The 20,763-nt window shown below is 38.3% G+C and overlaps 1 protein-coding gene across 6 annotated transcripts in view; it reads right to left on the reverse strand.

Annotated features, from left to right (window-relative positions):
• The window catches only part of ADD3 (adducin 3), a 118,318-nt gene that overhangs the window by 10,012 nt on the left and 87,543 nt on the right, over positions 1-20,763 (reverse strand). For all 6 annotated transcript variants that reach the window (XM_045803071.2, XM_045803072.2, XM_045803075.2 and 3 more), the window contains exons 3-8: positions 7,981-8,119; positions 3,754-3,905; positions 2,726-2,806; positions 1,734-1,883; positions 1,105-1,248; positions 899-997 (exon numbers count right to left, since the gene is read on the reverse strand). In XM_045803071.2, coding sequence (XP_045659027.1) covers positions 899-997; positions 1,105-1,248; positions 1,734-1,883; positions 2,726-2,806; positions 3,754-3,905; positions 7,981-8,119 — 765 coding nt within the window. The remainder of the gene's footprint in view (positions 1-898; positions 998-1,104; positions 1,249-1,733; positions 1,884-2,725; positions 2,807-3,753; positions 3,906-7,980; positions 8,120-20,763) is intronic.

Below are 20,763 nucleotides of genomic sequence, written 5' to 3' on the forward strand. Positions count from 1 at the left end.
AAAACACATTTAGAGCCATTCCTTTTAACATATTTCAAGAAACTGAATTCTCTTGCCAAATTTTAAAGTTATCTTGCAGTTTTCCCATGGTCATCCTTTTTTTTTTTTTTTTTGCTGAAGTTATAATTTTAAAGGAATATAGACACTGTACTGTGAATTTAAGGATATTTAGGCAGAAGAAGTCAGCTCATTATCTTAAGCTTTTTATAGCTCATTTGAGAAGAGGAGGAGGTACTGCTAAAGCAAAAAAGAAAAAAAAAGTTAAGACATTAAAACTGACAGAAAGTTTCTTCCCCTTTTTTGTGGCCCTTCCAATAAATTAAGATTATTACCATTTGCTTCAAAAGAATCTTCTTGAAGATGGAAATTAGGTCTGTAAAAAATACATTGAGCTTCTCTGAGGAAAAAAGTGGCTAATAACTATCCAACCCATTATAATAAATCTGAGGCTGTGCAGTTGTTAGAAACTGCACAAGCTCATAAGGCTTCTGGCCCTGCTCTTACACTGTTCATAAAAGTGGCTACAGTACATCTGATCTTTGAGGACTGACAATTGCCTCTGCTTCTCAATTAGCACCACACCACTTCAGGGTAAAAACAGATATGTACAATTACACTCTCTTAAAAGGCAGGATTATGGGGAAAATGATGTTTATGAGGCACTCAGATTTGTGTGTGTGCATCTATATGTGACATTTTCCCCCTCCTATTTTCCAGTCAAGAGATAACGGAGCTGACCCTTTTTATTCACGTAAAACAGAACTTCTCTTAAAAGACAAACAAAACAAAAAGACAACAGGACTTTGAAAATACGTAAACACAAAACCCATCTCAATAAGCAAATTACAAAGCAATAATAAAAAAAAATGTGTGTGTGTGGGAGGATAATTTTTCCTACCTGAATCTCACAGGCTATCTGCACATTAAATATATAATGAAAAGCCTCCTCAACTGTTTCTCCAAGGGCTACCACACCATGATTTCTGAGTACCAGCACCTAAAATAGAATCCCAAAGCAATCACTTTAAATAACTGGCATAGCTCGCACTGTTTTCAGCAACAGCAACAAAAATAGCTCCTTTGATAGAAACTCTACTGACATACCTTACAACTTGGCCCCAGAACTTTCTGCAGTTGAATTCTCTCCTCCTGTTCGTCAAGTGACCCTTGATAGTCATAATAGGCGATATCTCCCAGGATGAGGGACTCTTGAGAAATTGGAAGGATTCCGCACTTCATGGAGGATACCTATTTGATTGGGCCCATGTCAAGAGGACACATTTAGTTACTAATTACACTCTCCTAGGAACCTGATTCTTTAGCCAGCTCAGGAAGCACTGGCCTATTCACTGTGTTCACCATTCCAGACCATCTCCCACTTCAGTTCTTCACTTCTTCCAGGCAAAAAAAAAAAAAAAAGATTTCAGGGATACAAGTCAATTTAAATGTTGTGCCAAATATTACGAAAGAAACTTTGCTCCAAAGAACTCAGTACTCAATTATTAGCTGATTAGTTAAAAACGCCAAAGCTATCTCTCCACTTGTTTCCTACAATGTCAGCATTTGGTCCAAAGGAACTTTTGCTTTCCGGCTACTCAGAGGGTTAATATTTTGAATATGATTCTGAATGATGGGGTGTGAAAGCGTGCAAGTAGTAAAGCATCACGTAAGAAGAACCATGAAAATAGTATGCTTCCCGGAGCCATTGCTGGCTTTAGCCTTCAGTGACTTACAGCTGCTGTTGCAAGAGTATGGATGTGTATCACACACTTAACGTCAGGACGTGTAGAATAGATTGCAGCATGGGGACTGAAGCCTGTGTGGTCAATTTTCAAATTAGTACTTCCCTGATCAACCACTTCTCCTATTATATTGACTTTCACCTGGAAAAAATCAGAGAGACATATTTAATTGGTATCAGTGTATCGAAGACATGTATCAAAGTCTGCCTGGGGTCCACCAGCTAAACCAGCGGCAAACTTGTTTGTCAAGGACCAAACAGTAAATATTTTAGACTTTGTGGGCCTCTGATGCAACTATTCAACTCTGCCACTTTATGTAGAGCCATAAAGGACTGCAAAAAAAATGAGTGTGGTTTTGTTCCCATTAAACTTTATTTACAAAAAACAGGCAGTCTGCAACAAAACTTAGAATTTAGTAAGAAGTAGTTTCTAAAAAGCCAAATAACTTAAAACTCTTCACTGAAGGCTGGACAAGGTCTGGCGTTTACTAAACTGGCTGGAAAATTTCCATTTGTTAACACTACAGCACCCAAAACCAATGTAGTTCCTACCATTCTAGAAGCCAGTGACACGGGCTATGAGCACCATCATGGAAAAATAAAATGCTACACGGTGAGCCCCTCTGCTCACACCAACTGAACTTTGCTGAAATCTGTCTATAAAATACACATAGACTTTGGGTGTGGGTTTTTAAAAAATTCCAGAGTGTACAGGGTGGAAAAAAATTCAAAAGATTCCCTTCAAAGCATGGATGGGTTCACTGATAAGACCAACTTCTTTATTAGTCTCTTCAACTACCTTGTTTTTCTTGACCCCTAAAGCTTTTCTTAAAAAACCAACATAACCTTCCAAACTCTTTCCTGTTCATTAGCAAATGTTTTCCCATCCATACCTTCTCTTATTCGGTCCTGTACTAAAAACTAAAAGCTGTCAGAAAAGCACAAAGAAGGACAGAAAAAGTAACATAGGAATGAAAATTATACCAAATTGGAGGCTGTGGCTTCAGAAAAAGACAGGCCTCTAGGAATTATTATTATGTGGTCTTGCTCCTTACTTATTCTCACCTGGGAGAAAGAAAAAAAAATTGGGAATTACTGTGAGGTGTTCATATTTTGCAGTGTAAATACAACTGGATATATTTACAGTGAATAACTGTAAGAGATCGGGGTGGGGAGGGGATGACAGGAAGCAAAGAAGCAGAAATTAAAGGTGTGCAACAGGAAACTTTCCTTGAAAAGTTTTCTTCCCTCAACACTCAAGCAGGTGCTAAAAATTTCTGACATTAGTTTCTCATCTACTGAACTTACCTGAAGTGTTATCCTGGGAGTTCTAAGCTTGCTTGGGGTCAGCTACATTCATGAGAAAATATTAACTGAATGGGGTAAAGACTTTACTCTCGATTTACAACATGGAAATTAAGGGGAAAGGAGCAAAGGAAAGAGAACAGAGTCTCTTCCCAGACAGGAGTTGAGGTGGAGATGGAAGGGGAAACTAAGGAGTGGCTGGGGGGCAAGCAGAGCTGTAAGACTGCACCTGGGCCACTTCCACCACAAAAGTTTCCTATTTTTTAGCTTCCAAATATTGTCTGGCTTTCAAGGGTGACAACATGAAAACAGATGATAATGGAAAAAATATACTTAAAAAATAAAGCCCAGGGAGGAAACTGCCCTGACCCCCTCTTATTTTTCCTGCTCCAAGTGCTTTTTAGTGAGACTCATGCTCAAATATAATTAATATGGAGAGAGAAAATTCTGCCAGAAGAATTTCTTCTTGGATAGGTTCTACAGCTGGTTTGAAGTAGAGGGACACCAGAGACGGAAAATGGAGAAGAAAGCTAGGTTAACTGCAGCCTCTCCCTTGGAGATAAGGTTTAAATCAGGAGTTGGCTGTGACCCAGCATGCTAGGTTCAGAGAATGAAGTCTGACTGGACTTATGAGTAAAGGTGAGAAGAGTACAGCTGCCTTTTAGTTGGGACTTTTTAGAAAAGGAATCAAAAGCCAAAGAACTCACGGAGATATATGTATTTGCCAGCTGTGCCCATCCAAACAAGTCCACGAGTCTGTACAGGCTGGCAAGCTTACAGCGCGTAAGTTTCTCTCCCTTCACGTATGAGGATGTATCTGCCCCAGGAAGGTCATTGATAGGTGTGACCATGCCGAGACCTAAAAGGAAAAGTTGTGGAGAGAGATTCACGTCAAGTAATGCGGTACCTGGAAGCAGCCTGAGTCTGGGACTGTTCTAGCCTGGTAAATAACGATGTGAAACTTCTCAGCCCACACAATGTTTCCTTAGCTTATCTTCTTTCTCAGAAGTACACGGAGAGTTAAAATGAGCATCAGCAATCTTTGCTATTTCGTCTAGTACTGAACTTGTGAGGGAGGGGACTTGGTAGGGAGTCAGGCTCACGCCAATGGGGGGACATGGTCACATGATCCTAATGGCGAACGTGTTATTAATACTGAGGTTATGGCTAATTTTATGATGAAAAGATCTCAGCAGAATGCTACTTTTCTAATAGCCCTTTTGACATTTATTTTTTAAAAATTTATTTAAGATGGAGAAGAATACATTCAAACTGCAGTCTGCCTTCAGCCGTCACTAAGCAACAGAAGCCAGTCTTGGGCTTTAGTGACCCAACTGCTAACTTCAACTGTGACCAAGTTCCACTTCTTCTCAGCCTTCGTTCTCCTTGACACCATTTACCACCTCTTCCCTGGAATTCTTGTGCAAGCCTGTGTGACACCACCTGGACCTCTCATTCCCCTTTCACCTGCTGCTTCTTTCTCCTTCAACAAGTACTCTTTCCTTCTCCCACCTGTGGCTCCTTCCCAAAGCTCAGTTCTCCACTGTGCTCCCTTCTCATTTTACTTTTTCCCAGGAAAACACTACAGACTCTTGAATTTCCAGTTGTCTCTTCCATGCAGAAGACACCCTGATCTTTATCTGTGACCAGGGCCTCCTGCCCACCCTTCAGCCTGCTGCTTCTAATAGCCTGCAACACAACAACATACAAATTCAAAAGGTCTAAAAGTGATTTTCTCTCCCCACTTTTTCTTACCTTCTCATTCCTCCTCAGTCTTCTGATACTGCTGGTACTATAATTCCCACAGGCTCCCACCGGAAGTAACCTTCTCTGGGCCCCCACATGTAATTCATCACCATGTTCCACCATCCTTTTCCTTACAAGTTTCCTCATTTTCCATCCTTGAGTTCAGGCCTCGCCTCACATGCAATGCTTGCAATAAGCCTTCTCATTTTCGTCCTTGCCTGTACCCCTCTCTTTGTAAATCCATTCCACATAAAGTTACCTTTTGCCTCACTACTCCCCTGCTCAAAGTTTTGCAAAAGCCCAACATGAAGGCCTACAAGAAGCCTGGAAATTCATGTAAGTGCTTAAACTGGGCCTATAGGCTACTAGCGAGATCACAAGCCTGGGCTGAAGGGGCAGCTACCACTCCGCAATCAGCTGCTAACCTGTGAGAATCTGAGTTCAGGGCTATCAGAACATTTAAACAGAAGTCCCAAGTCAACACTCTAATGTGAGGTCTTCTCATTGTGAAATGTTCTGAACTAATTCAAAGAAATAGTTTCAATATGTAAGCCGTACAAAACAGTATTATTTCTAACAAAATTTCAGAGGAAGCCGTGAATTGATCTCCCACTTTCCTGCCAACTTTAACTTCTACTTTCCACAACACAACATAAACTTTCCAGCCAAACTGGCTGATTTCTATTCCCTGACCTCTGACCCACGGCACATAAATTCCTGCTGCCATGCCTCTGCATATTCCAGCCAGCAACCTTGGCAGCTCAGCTCCCTTTCCTGCTATGGAATCTAGGACACTCACGGTATAGCTCCTCTTACTATTTTGGTCTTCCCTGACCAGTCCTCCTCTTCCAATTTTTGAAATTTTCTCTTTAGACTCTTTTCTTTTCTGCTTATACCCTCCTGAATGATTAGTCAACATACACAACTTTGAGTAACACTTCTCTGTGTCCATCTGCCAAGCCACTCCCTTAAGCTCTAGGACTGTATTTCCAACTGCTGCCATGACTTGGCAGCTCTTGGCAACTTTGGCATGCCTAAAGTTGAACTTCCTCCATTTTCCAAGCCAAAAAGATCCCCAACTCTGGACATTCCTATTTTTGTCTAATACCACGAAATTTCCCAGTTACTTCTTCACACAGAAACTATAGAGGTCTTTCTACATCACCCTCCTGCTTAAAATGGCTTTTCAAAGTTAGAATAGAATCCAAACTTCCAACTCTGGCTGGGAAACCCTGCATAATTCAGCCTCTGCCTACGTTTCTGACTCACTTTGTTCTACTTGTCCCCCCAAAACCATGCTTTCCAGACATAATCTTTAATTTTTGTTCCTTGAAAAGACCACCAAATTCATTCTCATGTCCACCTGACACTTGTACTTATTCCTTCTACCTGGAATGTTTTCTCTCAATCTTGGTACGGTTTGCTCCTTATTACAATTCAGATTTCAGCTTAAATGTCACCTTCTCAGAGAGATTCTCTCTCATCATCCAATCTAAAGTAGTTACCTAGTTCCTCCTATCAAATCGCCAACTATTATTTGCCTAGCACTTCTATTATCTGACCATTTTATTTATTTAGTGTATTTTCTGTCTCCACAAGCACAGGAAACTTTGCCCGTCTTGTTTATCACTGTATTCCCTATCTCTAACAGGGTGCTTGGAACATAATGGATACTCAATATTACAGAAAGAGCAAAACAAACTAGCTCAACCTTCGAATTTCTCTGTTTCTTCTGATAGAGTGTTTCTCCCAAGCTAGAAGAGTGATTTTGGAACTCATAGTTCTTCTCCCATCCATCCCCACAATACCACATCAAACCTGTCGCTAACTCTTCTCTAGTCTTCCTTGGCGATGCCTTGCTCATTGATCTCTTCCTTTTTGTACCCACACTCCTATTGTAGTTCAAGCACTTACACATCACACTGGGACTCTCAAAAAGTTTTTTTTAACCAATGCGTACGTGCCAACATGCTGGTCCACTGTGCATTCTATAAACACACCCTAACCTCAGCATGTTTCCATCATCATGTCTCTTTTTATGCCATTCCTCTATTTGGAAAGTACTTGAATTCATTGACTCCTACTTATATATCTTTAACCAAAAAAAAAAAAAAACAAAGAAAGGAAGAAATGAAGGAAGAGAAGGAAAATGAAAGAAAAGAAAAAGACAATCCTTTGACTCTGACATGAAGCAGTCCCTGAGAGTACCTTCTGGCACTCCGTATCTGTTCTGGCATTGCAGTGAGTTCTATATGTATCTTGCTGAGATATAAAGTGCTTACAGTGTTCAGCTCACCAAACTGGTGCTCTTACCAAAGAGCTATTATTAAATGAATAAAATGTTTTCACTCCTCTTTTATACCAAATTCTAACTACTCTATCCTCTAAAGCCTGGTTAGTTCAGGCCTCTTTTTCCATAAAGTTTTTCCAGTCTACTTCAGCCAATAATCAATCCCAACTCTGAATTCATAGCATGATGCCTTTTAAAAGGTCATTAGACAATTTCTTATGAACTGCTTTGTAATTTTTTCTTCTATAGTTATCTTGCAGTTTTAATCATTTTTGCATTCATGGAATGTCTCAACTAAAATTACACATTTATTCAGGACAAGGCCCTTGTCTTATAACTATTTTATAATCTTACAAAATCTAGTAAATGCCTGGTTGATAAGAAAAGGTAAGAGATTTTAACACTATGTTACTCTAAGTATTAGATGTTATAAACACAGAATATGCTGCCAGAGATGTACAGTGTTCAAAGTACAGATAAAATTATAATTTTTTAAACTTTCCAAAACTATCTGCAACGACGTGGATGGAACTAGAGGGTGTTATGCTGAGCGAAATAAGCCAATCTGAGAAAGACAATTATCATACAATCTTGCTGATATGTGGAATTTAAGAAACAAGGCAGAGGATCATAGGGGAAAAGAAAAAAACGAAACAAGACGAAACCAGAGAGGGACAAAAACCATAAGAGACCCTTCATCTTAGGAAACAAACTGAGGGTTGCTGGAGTGGAGGGGGATGGGAGGGATGGGGTAACTGGGTGATGGACATCAAGGAGGGCCCTTGAGCACTGGGTATTACATAAGACCGATGAATCACTGACCCCTACCTCTGAAACCAATAATACATTATATGTTAATTGAATTAAAATTAAAAAAAACTTTCCAAAACTGACATACTGAGGGGAGGTGAAGTAAAGCCTGAGAAAGAATTGGCCATGATGTAATCTGCAATCTGCTGTAATGCCAGCAATCCAGTTGGGTTGTGGCCTTTCTTCATCTGTTCTTGAATAAGGCATTCCAGGTCTTCCCGAAAGGCCTGAAACACACAAAAATAACCACTGAGCACATACACCTCACTTGAAGCAGAACGATCCAAACATAACTTTCTCTATAGTCAATCTTTTTCCCATCCCTCTTTTAAATAAGCTTTCATCTACACTACTTTAAAACAAATATAAAACACAAAATAATAAAACACTGGAAGAAGCAACAAGAAGCGTGCTTTCAGGGGAGGAAAAAATCATTAGGAATTCTTAATCTCAAAGAAAATGAGCTACTATAACATCTACAATAGACAGATGAAACAACTCTGTTAACAATATGCAGCTAGAGTACCAAGTATAGACTGATGGAAAAAGAGAGCCATTCCTTGTCCAGCAGCCTCATTATCTAGGTTAGGCTAGAGTCCCCATTTGAATGGGCCAAGGCTCTGACTACAGACTGCCTCACAGCAGAAGTCTTCACTAAGACATACTAAGTATATCACGGCTTCCATTTTATGATTTCCATGGCAATTCTCTAGCTCTACAAACACTGAAAGCAAGCTGATAAGAGTTGAGAACTGATTACTCCCCTTCTGCAACACTGTGCTAAAGAAAGGACATTTTCCCCCCAACTTTGGGTACTATATGTTCCTGTTCTGGAATTCTGCTGTATCTTTTCTTTGGGGGGCATATGCACATGGGTGAGAAACACTGTTTATATAAATAAAAATTCTGAACATCAAGAGAAAGTCTCTATTCTACTAACCCTTGAGTTGCTAATATGATTCATCATCCAAAGCCTCTCTCAATCCTTCACATGACTTGAAATAGCTCATTTTTAATTTCCATAACACCCAACCAATACTTATTTTATTAAATTCATTATATGTTCTCTTGCTCAAGCCTTTTTTCATTCATTTTAAACATGAAAGCTCTTGCAATATAAATTCTCTAAACCTTGCTCTTTGTTACATGTGAAGCAGAATGCCTGCCAAAAATTAAGTTCAATTTTTTCCCACTTCACCTAAAAGGGAGAAGGCAGAAAACTGCTTTGGAAACACCACCTCCAAGAGGAGTACATACTAACCCCTTGGAGATCACTGGAATGACCTTCATCAGAAGGGTGACTTTCCTTTGAGTCACAAACAGTAGCCTTTCTTGTAAGGCTGGGAATACGATCTCCTGGAGTCCCTGCTTAGATGTAGCCTTGCTTAGAGGATGGCTGAGTAACTCAGAGGTTTTCAGAAAGGACTTCTTTAAAAAAAAAAAAAAAAGGCACAGGAGCCCCATGGCGGAAAGGAGAAATTGGATTTGAGGCTATGAGGCTGTAGATATTAAGACCAGTCCTGACTCAATGCCTGTGTTGCTTTTAGAACAATAGTTGAGAGGCATCTGTGATGTGAACTGAAAGAGCTGAGTGCTAACAGCTGTAATCTTGGGAGCTCAACCATGGGGCACCATGGAGCCCCTTAACTGAGCTTAGCACAAGAAGGAGGAGGTCATCCTTCCCTAATGCACCATGGTGGCCTGTACAGGCTTCTGGATCAACAATGAACCTGCATCTTCTATTGGACAGGGTAAGACTAGTTTTCAACACCAGGGAGGTCCAGTGGCCATGGACTGCATACTCTTTAGCATGACTCACATATGCACATGCAGACATATGTACACGCCACATCTTGGATACAGAATTCACTGATGAACCCTTTTGGACTATGTAAGCCACTGACGTTCTTGGGACAACTTAAATGGGAGTAGAAATTCCAAGAAGATGCTGTACTTTCTACTAATACAGCAGGTGGATGTTTGAGTGATTAATTTAAAAAGTACTAGTAGTGACCAGGGGTGCCTGGATGGTGCAGTTAGGCATCTGACTCTTGGTTTCGGCGCAGGTCGTGATCTCGGGGTTGTGAAATCAAGCTTCACGTCAGGCTCTGAGCTCAGCACAGAGTCTGCTTGAGATTCTCTCTCCCTCTCCCTCTGCCCCTCCCACTCGTGCTCTGTCTCTCCCTCTCCCTAAAATAAATAAATAAATCTTTAAGAAAAAATACTAGTGACCATATTTGAATTCTGAGTTCATGGAGCAGTTTAAACCAGTTAAACATGGTTTTTCTCTTATAAATTTGAGGCTTGTTAAATGTAAATCATCTGCACAATTATACAAATTCTAAACATCTAATTCCATTGACTGTATCTAGTTCATTTAAATATATGATTTAAACCAGAGAAACTATCCTATAAAATAACCTCTACAAAGACACATTACACTGATCAGAAGACTCCATTAACACATTTCTAAGACTTAGTGAACATAAAATGGTTGTGAGCTGTATATAAGACAGATGGACACCTTCATACAGATGAGTAACATGAGTATTTTACCATATTTAAGGCTGAAAGGAAAAGAATCTTACAGATATACTCATTTATCTTTATATAAACTATAGAAAACTCCTGGACACCTGGCAATGGGCCAGTCTACTCTTCTGAAACCGTATCTTCCCTACAAAACCAAATTCTGTTTAACTTTCTTCAGCTGAAAGCAGCTATAACCAATATTCTTTTATTCAGTAAAATAATAATAATGATACCTACAATGTGTATCACTCATGATTACATTGCAACAGCTCTGAGAAATGGGCACCATTTCACTGAATGCCCCACCTCACATTGTTCTAGGAAGAATTTAAGACAGATTCCATAGATTAAAATGATACAAAAATAAATATGTTAGAAAAATTAAGCTAAGGAAAAAATAATCATAAGGGGGTTAGTCAGAGCCAGGGAGGAGGTTAAGATACAAAGTACATGCTATTAAACTGTAGGCATTTGCTAGAGATGGGCCAAATCTTATTTAAACTCTCTAGCCACCAACATGAATTAAGATAATCTGCTCACTATGCAGATATACAATGGCTTTAAGATTAAAAACCAACCAGTTTTTCAAGAGAATCACAACTATTTATGAACTGATGAGACATTTCTGCTGGGTGAAATGAGAAAGCTAAATAAGAAAGGTTGAAAAATTTGTCCAAGGCAGTAAATGTTCAAGGCAAAAACTGAGGTCAATGCTATTTTCATTAGTGAAAATGCTTTTTCCACTTTCATACATCCCACAATACAGTGGGCACTATCCTAAAGCTTTGGGATGTTCCACGGTGTCACAGGGAGATGTATAAGACTTCTAAAATCAATTAAGAGAAAAATATGAATTTCCCCTCTAAGGCTAGTGAATAGCTTCTATACAGTATAGGAAAATGATTTTCAAAATAAATGAAATTTCCTCAGCCTTTTTATACAGTTGAAAGTGCTTCAACACATAAGAACTCTTCTATAACAAAAGATTTAATATTTTTTGTCATGAACATTTATATCTCATTTTCAATGTTTCAAATATTTTTGAAATATTATTCAGATAATTACCTAAGTCATAAGACAGTATAAAAACCAATGATAAAAAAAATTATTTCAGCTGGTTTAAAAAATTTATCTATAAACATATTAAGCTTTAAAATATTGTATTAAAATAAAAACATACTTATCTTTATGATGACAGTTAATCATATTCCTACTAAAATCCAATGTTAATATACTAATCCTTTGTAGTTGGTTCATTCGAATCTCACAACAAAGTCCTGAGATAAGCAATGATTTGCTCAAGGCTGCACAGCTAATAAGTAAATGGAGTAAAGGCTGAAATCTGGAATTCTTAGCCCACAGTATCTTTCCCTAATTTTACAGGAGATGGGCTGAATCACTGAAACCAAATACAACTAATAAGGCAGCAGGCACGATGTGATCAGAAATACAGAGTAAACTTCTTAGGTTAGATTAGAGCATTATGTTGTAATGATGGAGCAAAAAATTTATATAGCAGCAGATGGAGGATCCTCAAGTACCAAAACACTTGCCCTCTTATAACTAGGACTTCTCCCATCAAAGCAGAATCTAAGACTAACTTACACACAGAGCAGCAAGGTCACATGATTAAACCAAGGATTCCTAGAGTGTCCACTAGAGGAATCAGGTTAAAAGATCAAACAACATATATATAAAACCACGGCATAAACCATGTCTTCCAACTCTCTGAAACAGAGCAGAGAAGAGGAGGTTGTGGGAGTTTTTACACCTTGAATGCCTGAATAGATGAACGCGAATAAGCCAGACTGCCATCAGGATGATAGATTCTTTGAGACCTTCAGGAAAACCGAAATATAGTCTAAGGAGTTATGATTATATAATCTTCCAAGTTGTTGCCATAAAATGCTTTAAATCAGCAATGCTGTATATAACTTATGCATACAATTTTCACAATACTTGTCTGCTATGTGCTAGTCACTACACGACTTGCTTTTATGTTATTTCATTTAATTGTCACAACAACCCCACAAGGTTTATTTTACCAACATGGAAACTGAAGCTCAAGTTAACTGAGTTTCCTATGTTATATAGCTAGTATGTGGTGGTGAACCCAGATCCAAACCAAGCACCATGTGCATATATGTACCTATAAAAACATTCAAATAAAGAGATTAAAACTGGAAGTGATGAGCAAATGGGCTGACTCCTAACAGGTCAAGATAGTCTGTTACTCCAGGATCTCTATAATCTGTCATGTAACATTTTGGCTCTATCTACTGTTATTACCTTATGCTGTGCTTTAGCCTATGAGGTTTGTTCAGCACTCTCTGATCACAATCTCTAATTTTCTTTTTTTTTTTTTAATAATGATTTTTTATTATATTATGTTAGTCACCATACAGTACATCCCCGGTTTTCGATGTAAGGCTCGATGATTCATTAGTTGTGTATAACACCCAGTGCACCATGCAATATGTGCCCTCCTTACTACCCATCACCGGTCTATCCCATTCCCCCACCCCCCTCCCCTCTGTAGCCCTCAGTTTGTTTCTCATAGTCCATAGTCTCTCATACACAACCTCTAATTTTCTACACCCCTGCTCATTCAATTTCATCAAAGGGAAACGCTGGCTTCCTCTGTTCCTCTACCTAATCAGTTCTCAACCTTTAACACTCATCTTAAACGCCACCTTCTTCTTGAAGTATCTCCTTTAATCGACCAATTAGATGGGATCTCCAATTTCTTCTCTTCCCACCCTGCTCTAAATTCTTTTAATATTTGCCTTTACTACACTTAGGGTACCTGTCATATGATTATGATTTACTTTTTCTACTCTACTACACCATGATATTGGATGGTTGGGACTGTGACTTTCACATTTCTAGAGTCTCCCTGAGTGTCTAGTCCAATGCTCAATTAATAAAACAGTAGATTAGAGTTTTTCTTTTTTCTTTCCTTTGCTTTTCTTTGAAAGATTTTATTTATTTGAGAGAGGGAGACAGAGAGAGAGAGAACGAGCAGGGGGAGGGGCAGAGGGAGAGGGCGAAGCAGACCCCCCACTGAGCAAGAAGCCCAATGTGGGGCTCTATCCCAGGACGCTGGGATCATGACCTGAGCTGAAGGCAGATGCTTAACTGACTAAGCCACCCAGGCGTCCTGAGTTTTTCTTTTTCCTTTCCTAGACTTTAAGGAAAGAAAGTAAAGAGCCTGATCTCAATCTTGATTGAGTTAATGATAGCAAAATCCATTTCAAAGGTTTTTAGCACTGGAATCTGAAGCTCTAGAAACCCACCTTAAAAGTCTGTTACTTGAATGAGAAATTCTTCCTGTGTAATTAGGTCTGTCCATCATCTAACGGGAGAAACACATCTTTTTTTTTAAATAAGAAATGAATCTTCACTGAATGTTATAAATTTTTGAAAAGTCGCTCAATTCTTCAACTCAAACAAAATCCTACTTGAAAACTTGGTTTGTCCCCAGAGCATTATAATTTGGACAGCTCTCTCATTAAACACATGTTCAAAAAAGTATGTATGGTAAAAAAAAAAAAAAAAAAAATCACTTGATGAAAAATGAAAGTTAAAAAAGGGTGCCTTAAAAGCCTTATCTGAATCCCATACCTTTTAATTTTATACATCATCTGTCAATGCTGGGAGAGCGATCCTATAAACTCTGAATTCATAAGGTATGGATAAAAACAAACATGATTATAAATACATGAAAGATCTGGAGACTTGAAATTCACCTAGGTCGGAGTATACTTTGAGTACAAACATATTCATGTATACTATAAACCAAAGGTAGAATTATCTTGAAGTATCAGATCTTAGCCTCTGTATTTAGGATCAGAGCTTTTAGGAGAAAGAGGTATTGGATGAAAGGTTTTTTTAAATCACAGAAAAGAGAAAAAAAAAATCACAGAAAAGAGGACCAAGTTGATAAAAGAAACTGACCTGATGTAATTATTTCAGTTGAGGCTAAAAAAAAAAAAAAAAGAAAGAAAGAAAAAAGAAAATCACATGGACTGATTTATAAGTAATGTTTAACTTATGGACTTCAAGTAACAGAATACTGATAAATACCAGAAATAGATTTTAAATATTCATGTCTGGATGTTCTACCTCATAATAATTATGAGAGAGAAAAATTGGAGCAAATAGAAAAAAAGATTACAGACTTGCTGCTCCCAAGACACCCCGCAATTATGTTATTAGATCTCTCCCAAAGCGGGACTAGGAGCATAACAAACTTACTTAGAATTTCTCCATTAAGAAATGTATTCATTTGGAAATAGATTACCACTGGTCCTGTTGAAAGGAGAAAAAACAAACCAAATTTTCTTTGGATGGTCTTTGTCCTCTGCTTAAATCTTAATTAATATGAAGCTAAAGGTTAGAATAATATCTTTTCTTGAAGCTGGTATATAATAAAAATGCAAGCAAAATTAATAAAGAATTCTCGTATCTTAAACTTCCAAAGCGACCAAATAAATCATGGTGGTTTTGATCAACTAATCTAATTAAGGCGCCCTGTTAACTTAATTAAAGAGTGAGGGAAGGACAGATGGAGAGGGAGAGAGAATCTTAAGTAGGCTCCATAACCAGCACGAAGCCCGATGCGGGGCTCAATCTCATAACCCTGAGATCATGCCCTGAGCTGAAATTGAGAATTCGGACGCTTTAACCGACTGAGCCACCCAGGCGCCTCATGGTGCCCTGTCAACATTTTAGGCCTTACTTACAGCGATACTCTAAAATGCATATGGCTTTGAAGTTTCTCCTATCTTTGAAGTAAACTTGTAGCATTACACATTGCCCTGTTACTAAGAAATGTTAATGTGTCATGTGCCTGAGCTATCGCCACCTATACACTCCTGCTGTTCTAACTTTCAGAGTAACATTGCGCACTTCCGTCAACCAGTCTCAACTGCTTCCCACAGTGGTAAGGTTTAAGAACACTGATTCTTTTTCTGAAACCCACCAAATGTCTTCCATATTAGGTTGTCAAGTTCAGAAGGAGGTTGGTGGACAACATTCAAGTGTTTAATGACTCAAAGTCCACTCAGCTATTCATATAGCCATCCATCCATGTATGTATGTGGAATTTTACTAAATATCTACTATGCACAATGTCCTGTTAGTTTTTCAACTTACATGCTTTTTAACGTTGGTGAAACATCATTTAGTTTCAACAGTTTGCCCTGGACACTTCATTCTGAGATAAGGGGGTTAATGATAATCTAGGGTCTCCACAGACATGTATATGAGGAGTATATCGGTCAAAGAAAACCTGTAGATTCTCCTTTGTGCATTAACAAGATCTCTAGCTGAACCTAGTTTAGATTTTGACAAAAGATTGTGAAATTCCTAAAAAGAAGTAATACTTGGGAGTCAGGATGAGACATTCTTTTCTCTTATTTTCTTAGCTGAAGGCAATAAGGTACTGTGTTTGTCATCCAAGTACAGACACCAAAATGTCTTATGATTGAAAACTCTTCTTGTGTTGGGTTGAATTAACCTGAGCAACAGAATTTGAAGATGAATAAAGTAATAATATGTGGGTAGAGTTTTTTTATTGTTATTGAATGCTTTAGCTTTAAGTGGGATAGCCTACTGGTAAAGAGCGTGAGTTTTGGAGTTTACACTAAGAGCCCACCATTTAATTAAACTTCTAAAAACTTCAGCAAGTTATCTAACATCTCTAAGTTTCAGTTTATTCATCTGTAAACTAGAGATATTAATACTTTTTTGATTGAGTTGTTCCGAGAATTAAATAGGATTTGAAACATAACAGGTGCCCATAATAGGTGTTAATAGGGGGCTTAATAAAAAAAGTATTATACTTTGCTTTTATTAGTTTCTCTCTTTCCCTTTCTTCTCAAATAAACTCAACATTTTAAATAGAAGGGTTACAAATTTGTTTCTTACAAACAAGAATTAGTAATAGCTTTGATTTTTATTTTTTTAAATTAACATATAATGTATTATTTGTTTCAGGGGTACAGGTCTGTGATTTACCCATTTTATATAATACCCAGTGCTCATTACAACACATACCCTCCCCAATGTCCATCACCCAGTTACCCTATCCCCTTACCCCCCTCCCCTCCAGCAACCTTCAGTTTGTCTCTTAAGATTAAGAGTCTCTTATGGTTTGTCTCCCTCTCTGGTTTCTTCTTGTTTCATTTTTTCCTCTCTTCCCCTATGATCCTGGGCCTTGTTTCTTAAATCCACATTATCAGTGAGATCATATGATAATGGCCTTTCTCTGATTGACTTATTTCACTCAGCATAATAAATACCCTCTAGTTCCATCCACGTCATTACAAATGGCAAGATTTCTTTTTTATGGCTGCGTAATATTCCATCATAGATATATACCACATCTTTATCCATTCATCTGTCAGTGGATATCTGGGCTCTTTCCATAGTTTGGCTATGGTGGACACTGCTGCTCTAAATGTTGGGGTGCAAGTGTCCCTATGGATTACTACATTTGTATCTTTGGGGTAAATACCCAGCAGTGCAATTGCTGGGTCGTAGGGTAGGTCTATTTTCAACTCTCTAAGGAACCTCCAGACTGTTTTCCAGAGTGGCTGCACCGGCTTGCATTCCTACCAACGGTGTAGGAGGGTTCCCCTTTCTCCGCATCCTCGCCAACATCTGTCATTTCCTGACTTGTTAATTTTAGCCATTCTGACTGGTGTGAGGTGGTATCTCTTTGTGGTTTTGATTTGTATTTCCCTGATGCTGAGTGATGGTGGGCACTTTTTTCACGTGTCTGTTGGCCATTTGGATGTCTTCTTTGCAGAAATGTTTGTTCACGTCATCTGCCCATTTCTTGACTGGGTTATTTGTTCTTTGGGTGTTGAGTTTGACAAGTTCTTTATAGATGCTGGATACTAACCATTTATCTGATATGTCATTTGCAAATATCTTCTCCCATTCTGTCAGTTGTTTTCTGGTTTTGTTAACTGTTTCCTTTGCTGTGCAGAAGCTTTTTATCTTACTGAAGTCCCAATAGTTCATTTTTGCCTTTGGAGACGTGTCTAGCATGAAGTTGCTGTGGCCGAGGTCAAAGAGGTCACCGCCTGTGTTCTCCTCAAGGATTTTGATGGATTCCTGTCTCACATTGAGGTCTTTCAACCATTTTGAGCCTATTTTTGTGTATGGTATAAAGAAATGGTCCAGTTTCATTCTTCTGCATGTGGATGTCCAATTTTCCCAACACCATTTGTTGAAGAGACGGTCTTTTTTCCATTGGATATTCTTTACTGCTTTGTCGAAGTTTAGTTGACCAGAGAGTTGAGGGTTCATTTCTGGATTCTCTATTCTGTTTCTTTGATCTTTGTGTCTGTTTTTGTGCCAGTACCATACCATCATGATGATTACAGCTATGTAATAGGGCTTGAGGTCTGGAATTGTGATGCTACCAGCTTTGGTTTTCTTTTTCAACATTCCTCTGGCTATTTGGGGTCTTTTCTGGTTCCATACAAATTTTAGGATGATTTGTTCCAGTTCTGTGAATAAAGTTGATGGTATTTTGATAGAGATTGCATTGAATGTGCAGATTGTTCTAGGTAGCACAGACATTTTAACAATACTTGTTCTTCCAACCCATGAGCATGGAACGTTTATCCATCTTTTTGTGTCTTCCTCCATTTCTTTCATGACTATTCTATAGTTTTCTGAGTTGATTTTTATCTTTATTGGTTATGGGTTTTGTCTAACAGTGTGAACCCCAATATTCATAGGAGACCCACATAGGTTTTAAGAGAATTATATCTGCAGAAACACCACATGCTTGGGCATAAAAGAACAAAGATGGTTCCAAAGGAAAAGAGGTCTTTGAACCTTAAACCTCTATAAGTAGGAAGAAGACCGAGAAAAAAACAAACAGGCTGCCATTCAAAGAAAAGGAAAGATGATTCAGGGGGTAGAATGAAAAGCCCAGAGGGCAAAGCCACTAGCTAGAGAGAGTCACCCCCTAGAAAGTAGAAGGAGTGGGTTTTCATCAAAGGAACTTCCAAACATTGCCCAGGTGGATTTCACAATTGCCATGGACCATTTATCCCTTTGTACCTCTAATTTCCCCCCTTTTTGAACAGGAATGTGTATACCAGTTAACTTTGCTTTCCCCCCCACTGGCTGTGTGTGGGGGCAGATAACCTGTCTCTTAGTTCTCAGGTGTACAGATTGAGAGGAATTGTACTAAAGGAGCTGTACTTAAGGAATCATACCTGAGGAGCATCATCTGCAGCTGGACCAGATTTAGACAGTAAGATTCTGGATTCAGCAAAATAGTGTAACGAGATGAGACTTCTGTAGGGGTGTTAGGAGAGAAGGTGTATTTTACATGTGGAAGGAAGGTAAATAAATTGTGGCAGAATTCAGTGCTTTTAAACTCAATTGTGATCAGAGAGTGGACAATCCTCCCATCAAAAGGTGGATCTTAATTCCTCTCTCTTTGTGTATGAGCTGAACTTAGTGACTCACTTCCCACTCTAAATATGGTAAGTGATGGTGTTTAATGTCTGAGATTAAGTCATGAAATGCATGGCAGACTCCTCCTGGTTCTCTCTCAGATACATGCTCTGGAGGAGAACACTCAAACTGCCTCAGGTAAAGGTCCATGTGGCCAGGAACTGTGGCCTTTTGCCAATACCCATGTGAATGATCCATCTCAAGAGTGGAAACCTCTAGGCCAGTCAAGCCTTCAGATGATAACAGCCCTGGATGATGTCTTGACTATAACTTTGTGCAAGACCTTGAGCCAGAACCACTCAGCTAAGCTGCTCCTGAATTCCTGACCCACAGAAATGATGAGATAACAAATGCTTGTTGTTTTAAGTTGTTAAGTTTTAAGGTAATTTGTTATTTAGCAATAGATACTAATACAGGTCACCATGGGTTATTTCCTTTGGTGAAAAGTTTGCTGTATTAAAAGAAATTTGATAACTGTTGTCCCAAAACACAGAAGGCAAAATTTATATACTTTTCTAAGTCTTTCACAAATGAGATTTTAAGTTCACTAGCAAAGATTTAGGGAAAAAATGATCAACCCACAATTCTTTTAAATCTTCTTTGTTCCTATTTCGGCTGAAAATTACCACTCTTGCTATGTGAATATGGAAATGACAATCGGTATATATCTGGCTTTTCCCATAATTTCATTAAGTTCCCTAAGGCATAAGTGAAACTGATACTTCTAGGCAATGTACAAATGGAAACACATAGGTATAAAAAAATTGGAACATCTACTCAAAGTTATGCTGTCTTTACTTAAAGGGGGAAATTAAAATAAAAGCCCTGGCATAGAAATGATGCTTAGTACTTTTTCCTTTTAAACTTTATAATTAAAATTGGTCCTTTTTGGAACACTTCTAAAAGAAATCTCAATATTTAACAACTTTGAACGAAATCTGAACTTCAAGTCATTCTCTGTTACTTTATACTATATGCTACTGTAATCATTTGGCTAATAAGTTAGTTCTTAAAAGTGGGGTGTGTTTCTTTATAAGAGGAAATGTATCTATTTTGATCCAAATAATTAATGTGGCCTTCAAGTATTTATAAACACACAAAGTTTAGGTTTGCATAAAAGAAGGCACTGAACATTTACTCCCTCATGATGAATCCTCTGGTTAATCTCCTTTCCATTGGGAAAGGATTTCTTTATGGGCTTATTTAAAGGATAGGTTTAAAGTTAAGCTATACTTAAATTCCTCAAAGCTAGTATTGGTTTTATAACTTGTACTTGCTTTTATCTAGGTCACTGGTAGAGCTGAATTACTCAGAGTGGAATTCCCCTTCGGCTTTGGGCTCAACCTCTGTGATTAAATTCACAAGGGCACAACAAAAATGATTTACCAGGGCCACCTTAGGCAGTTCTATGCCTCGGTGCTTATTTTAGTACTGAAGTTGAAAACCTAAGACAACCCCAACATGGGCATCATGTGTCTATGTTTGCTGAACTCTACCTTAAGGGGTCCGCGTTCTTCATTACACATAAAGTTATTAATTCATATTGCATCTTAAATCAAGCTGTTCTCTCATTTTCCATCACTGATAAACGATCTCTGCAATTCCACTAAGGGTTTGTAAGAAAACTAACAAATCACTTAAATATGATTTACAAAGTCTGGATATTACTGTGCAGACAGAACTTTCAGCTTAAGTTTATAATCCACTTTTAACTTAGTTTGGTATGTATGCATATATGTGTGACTGCATTAGGTGTATGTAACATTAGGCTGCCAAATCACAGACCACCTCAAAAACCTTAAGTCTTCCTATGATGCTCTGAGTGTCAAGGTACACAAAGAAAGAAGAAGAT

Source organism: Ursus americanus, chromosome 6, assembly GCF_024610735.1.
Source record: "Ursus americanus isolate L20-20 chromosome 6, mUrsAme1.1.p, whole genome shotgun sequence".
NCBI classification, from domain to species: Eukaryota; Metazoa; Chordata; class Mammalia; order Carnivora; family Ursidae; genus Ursus; species Ursus americanus.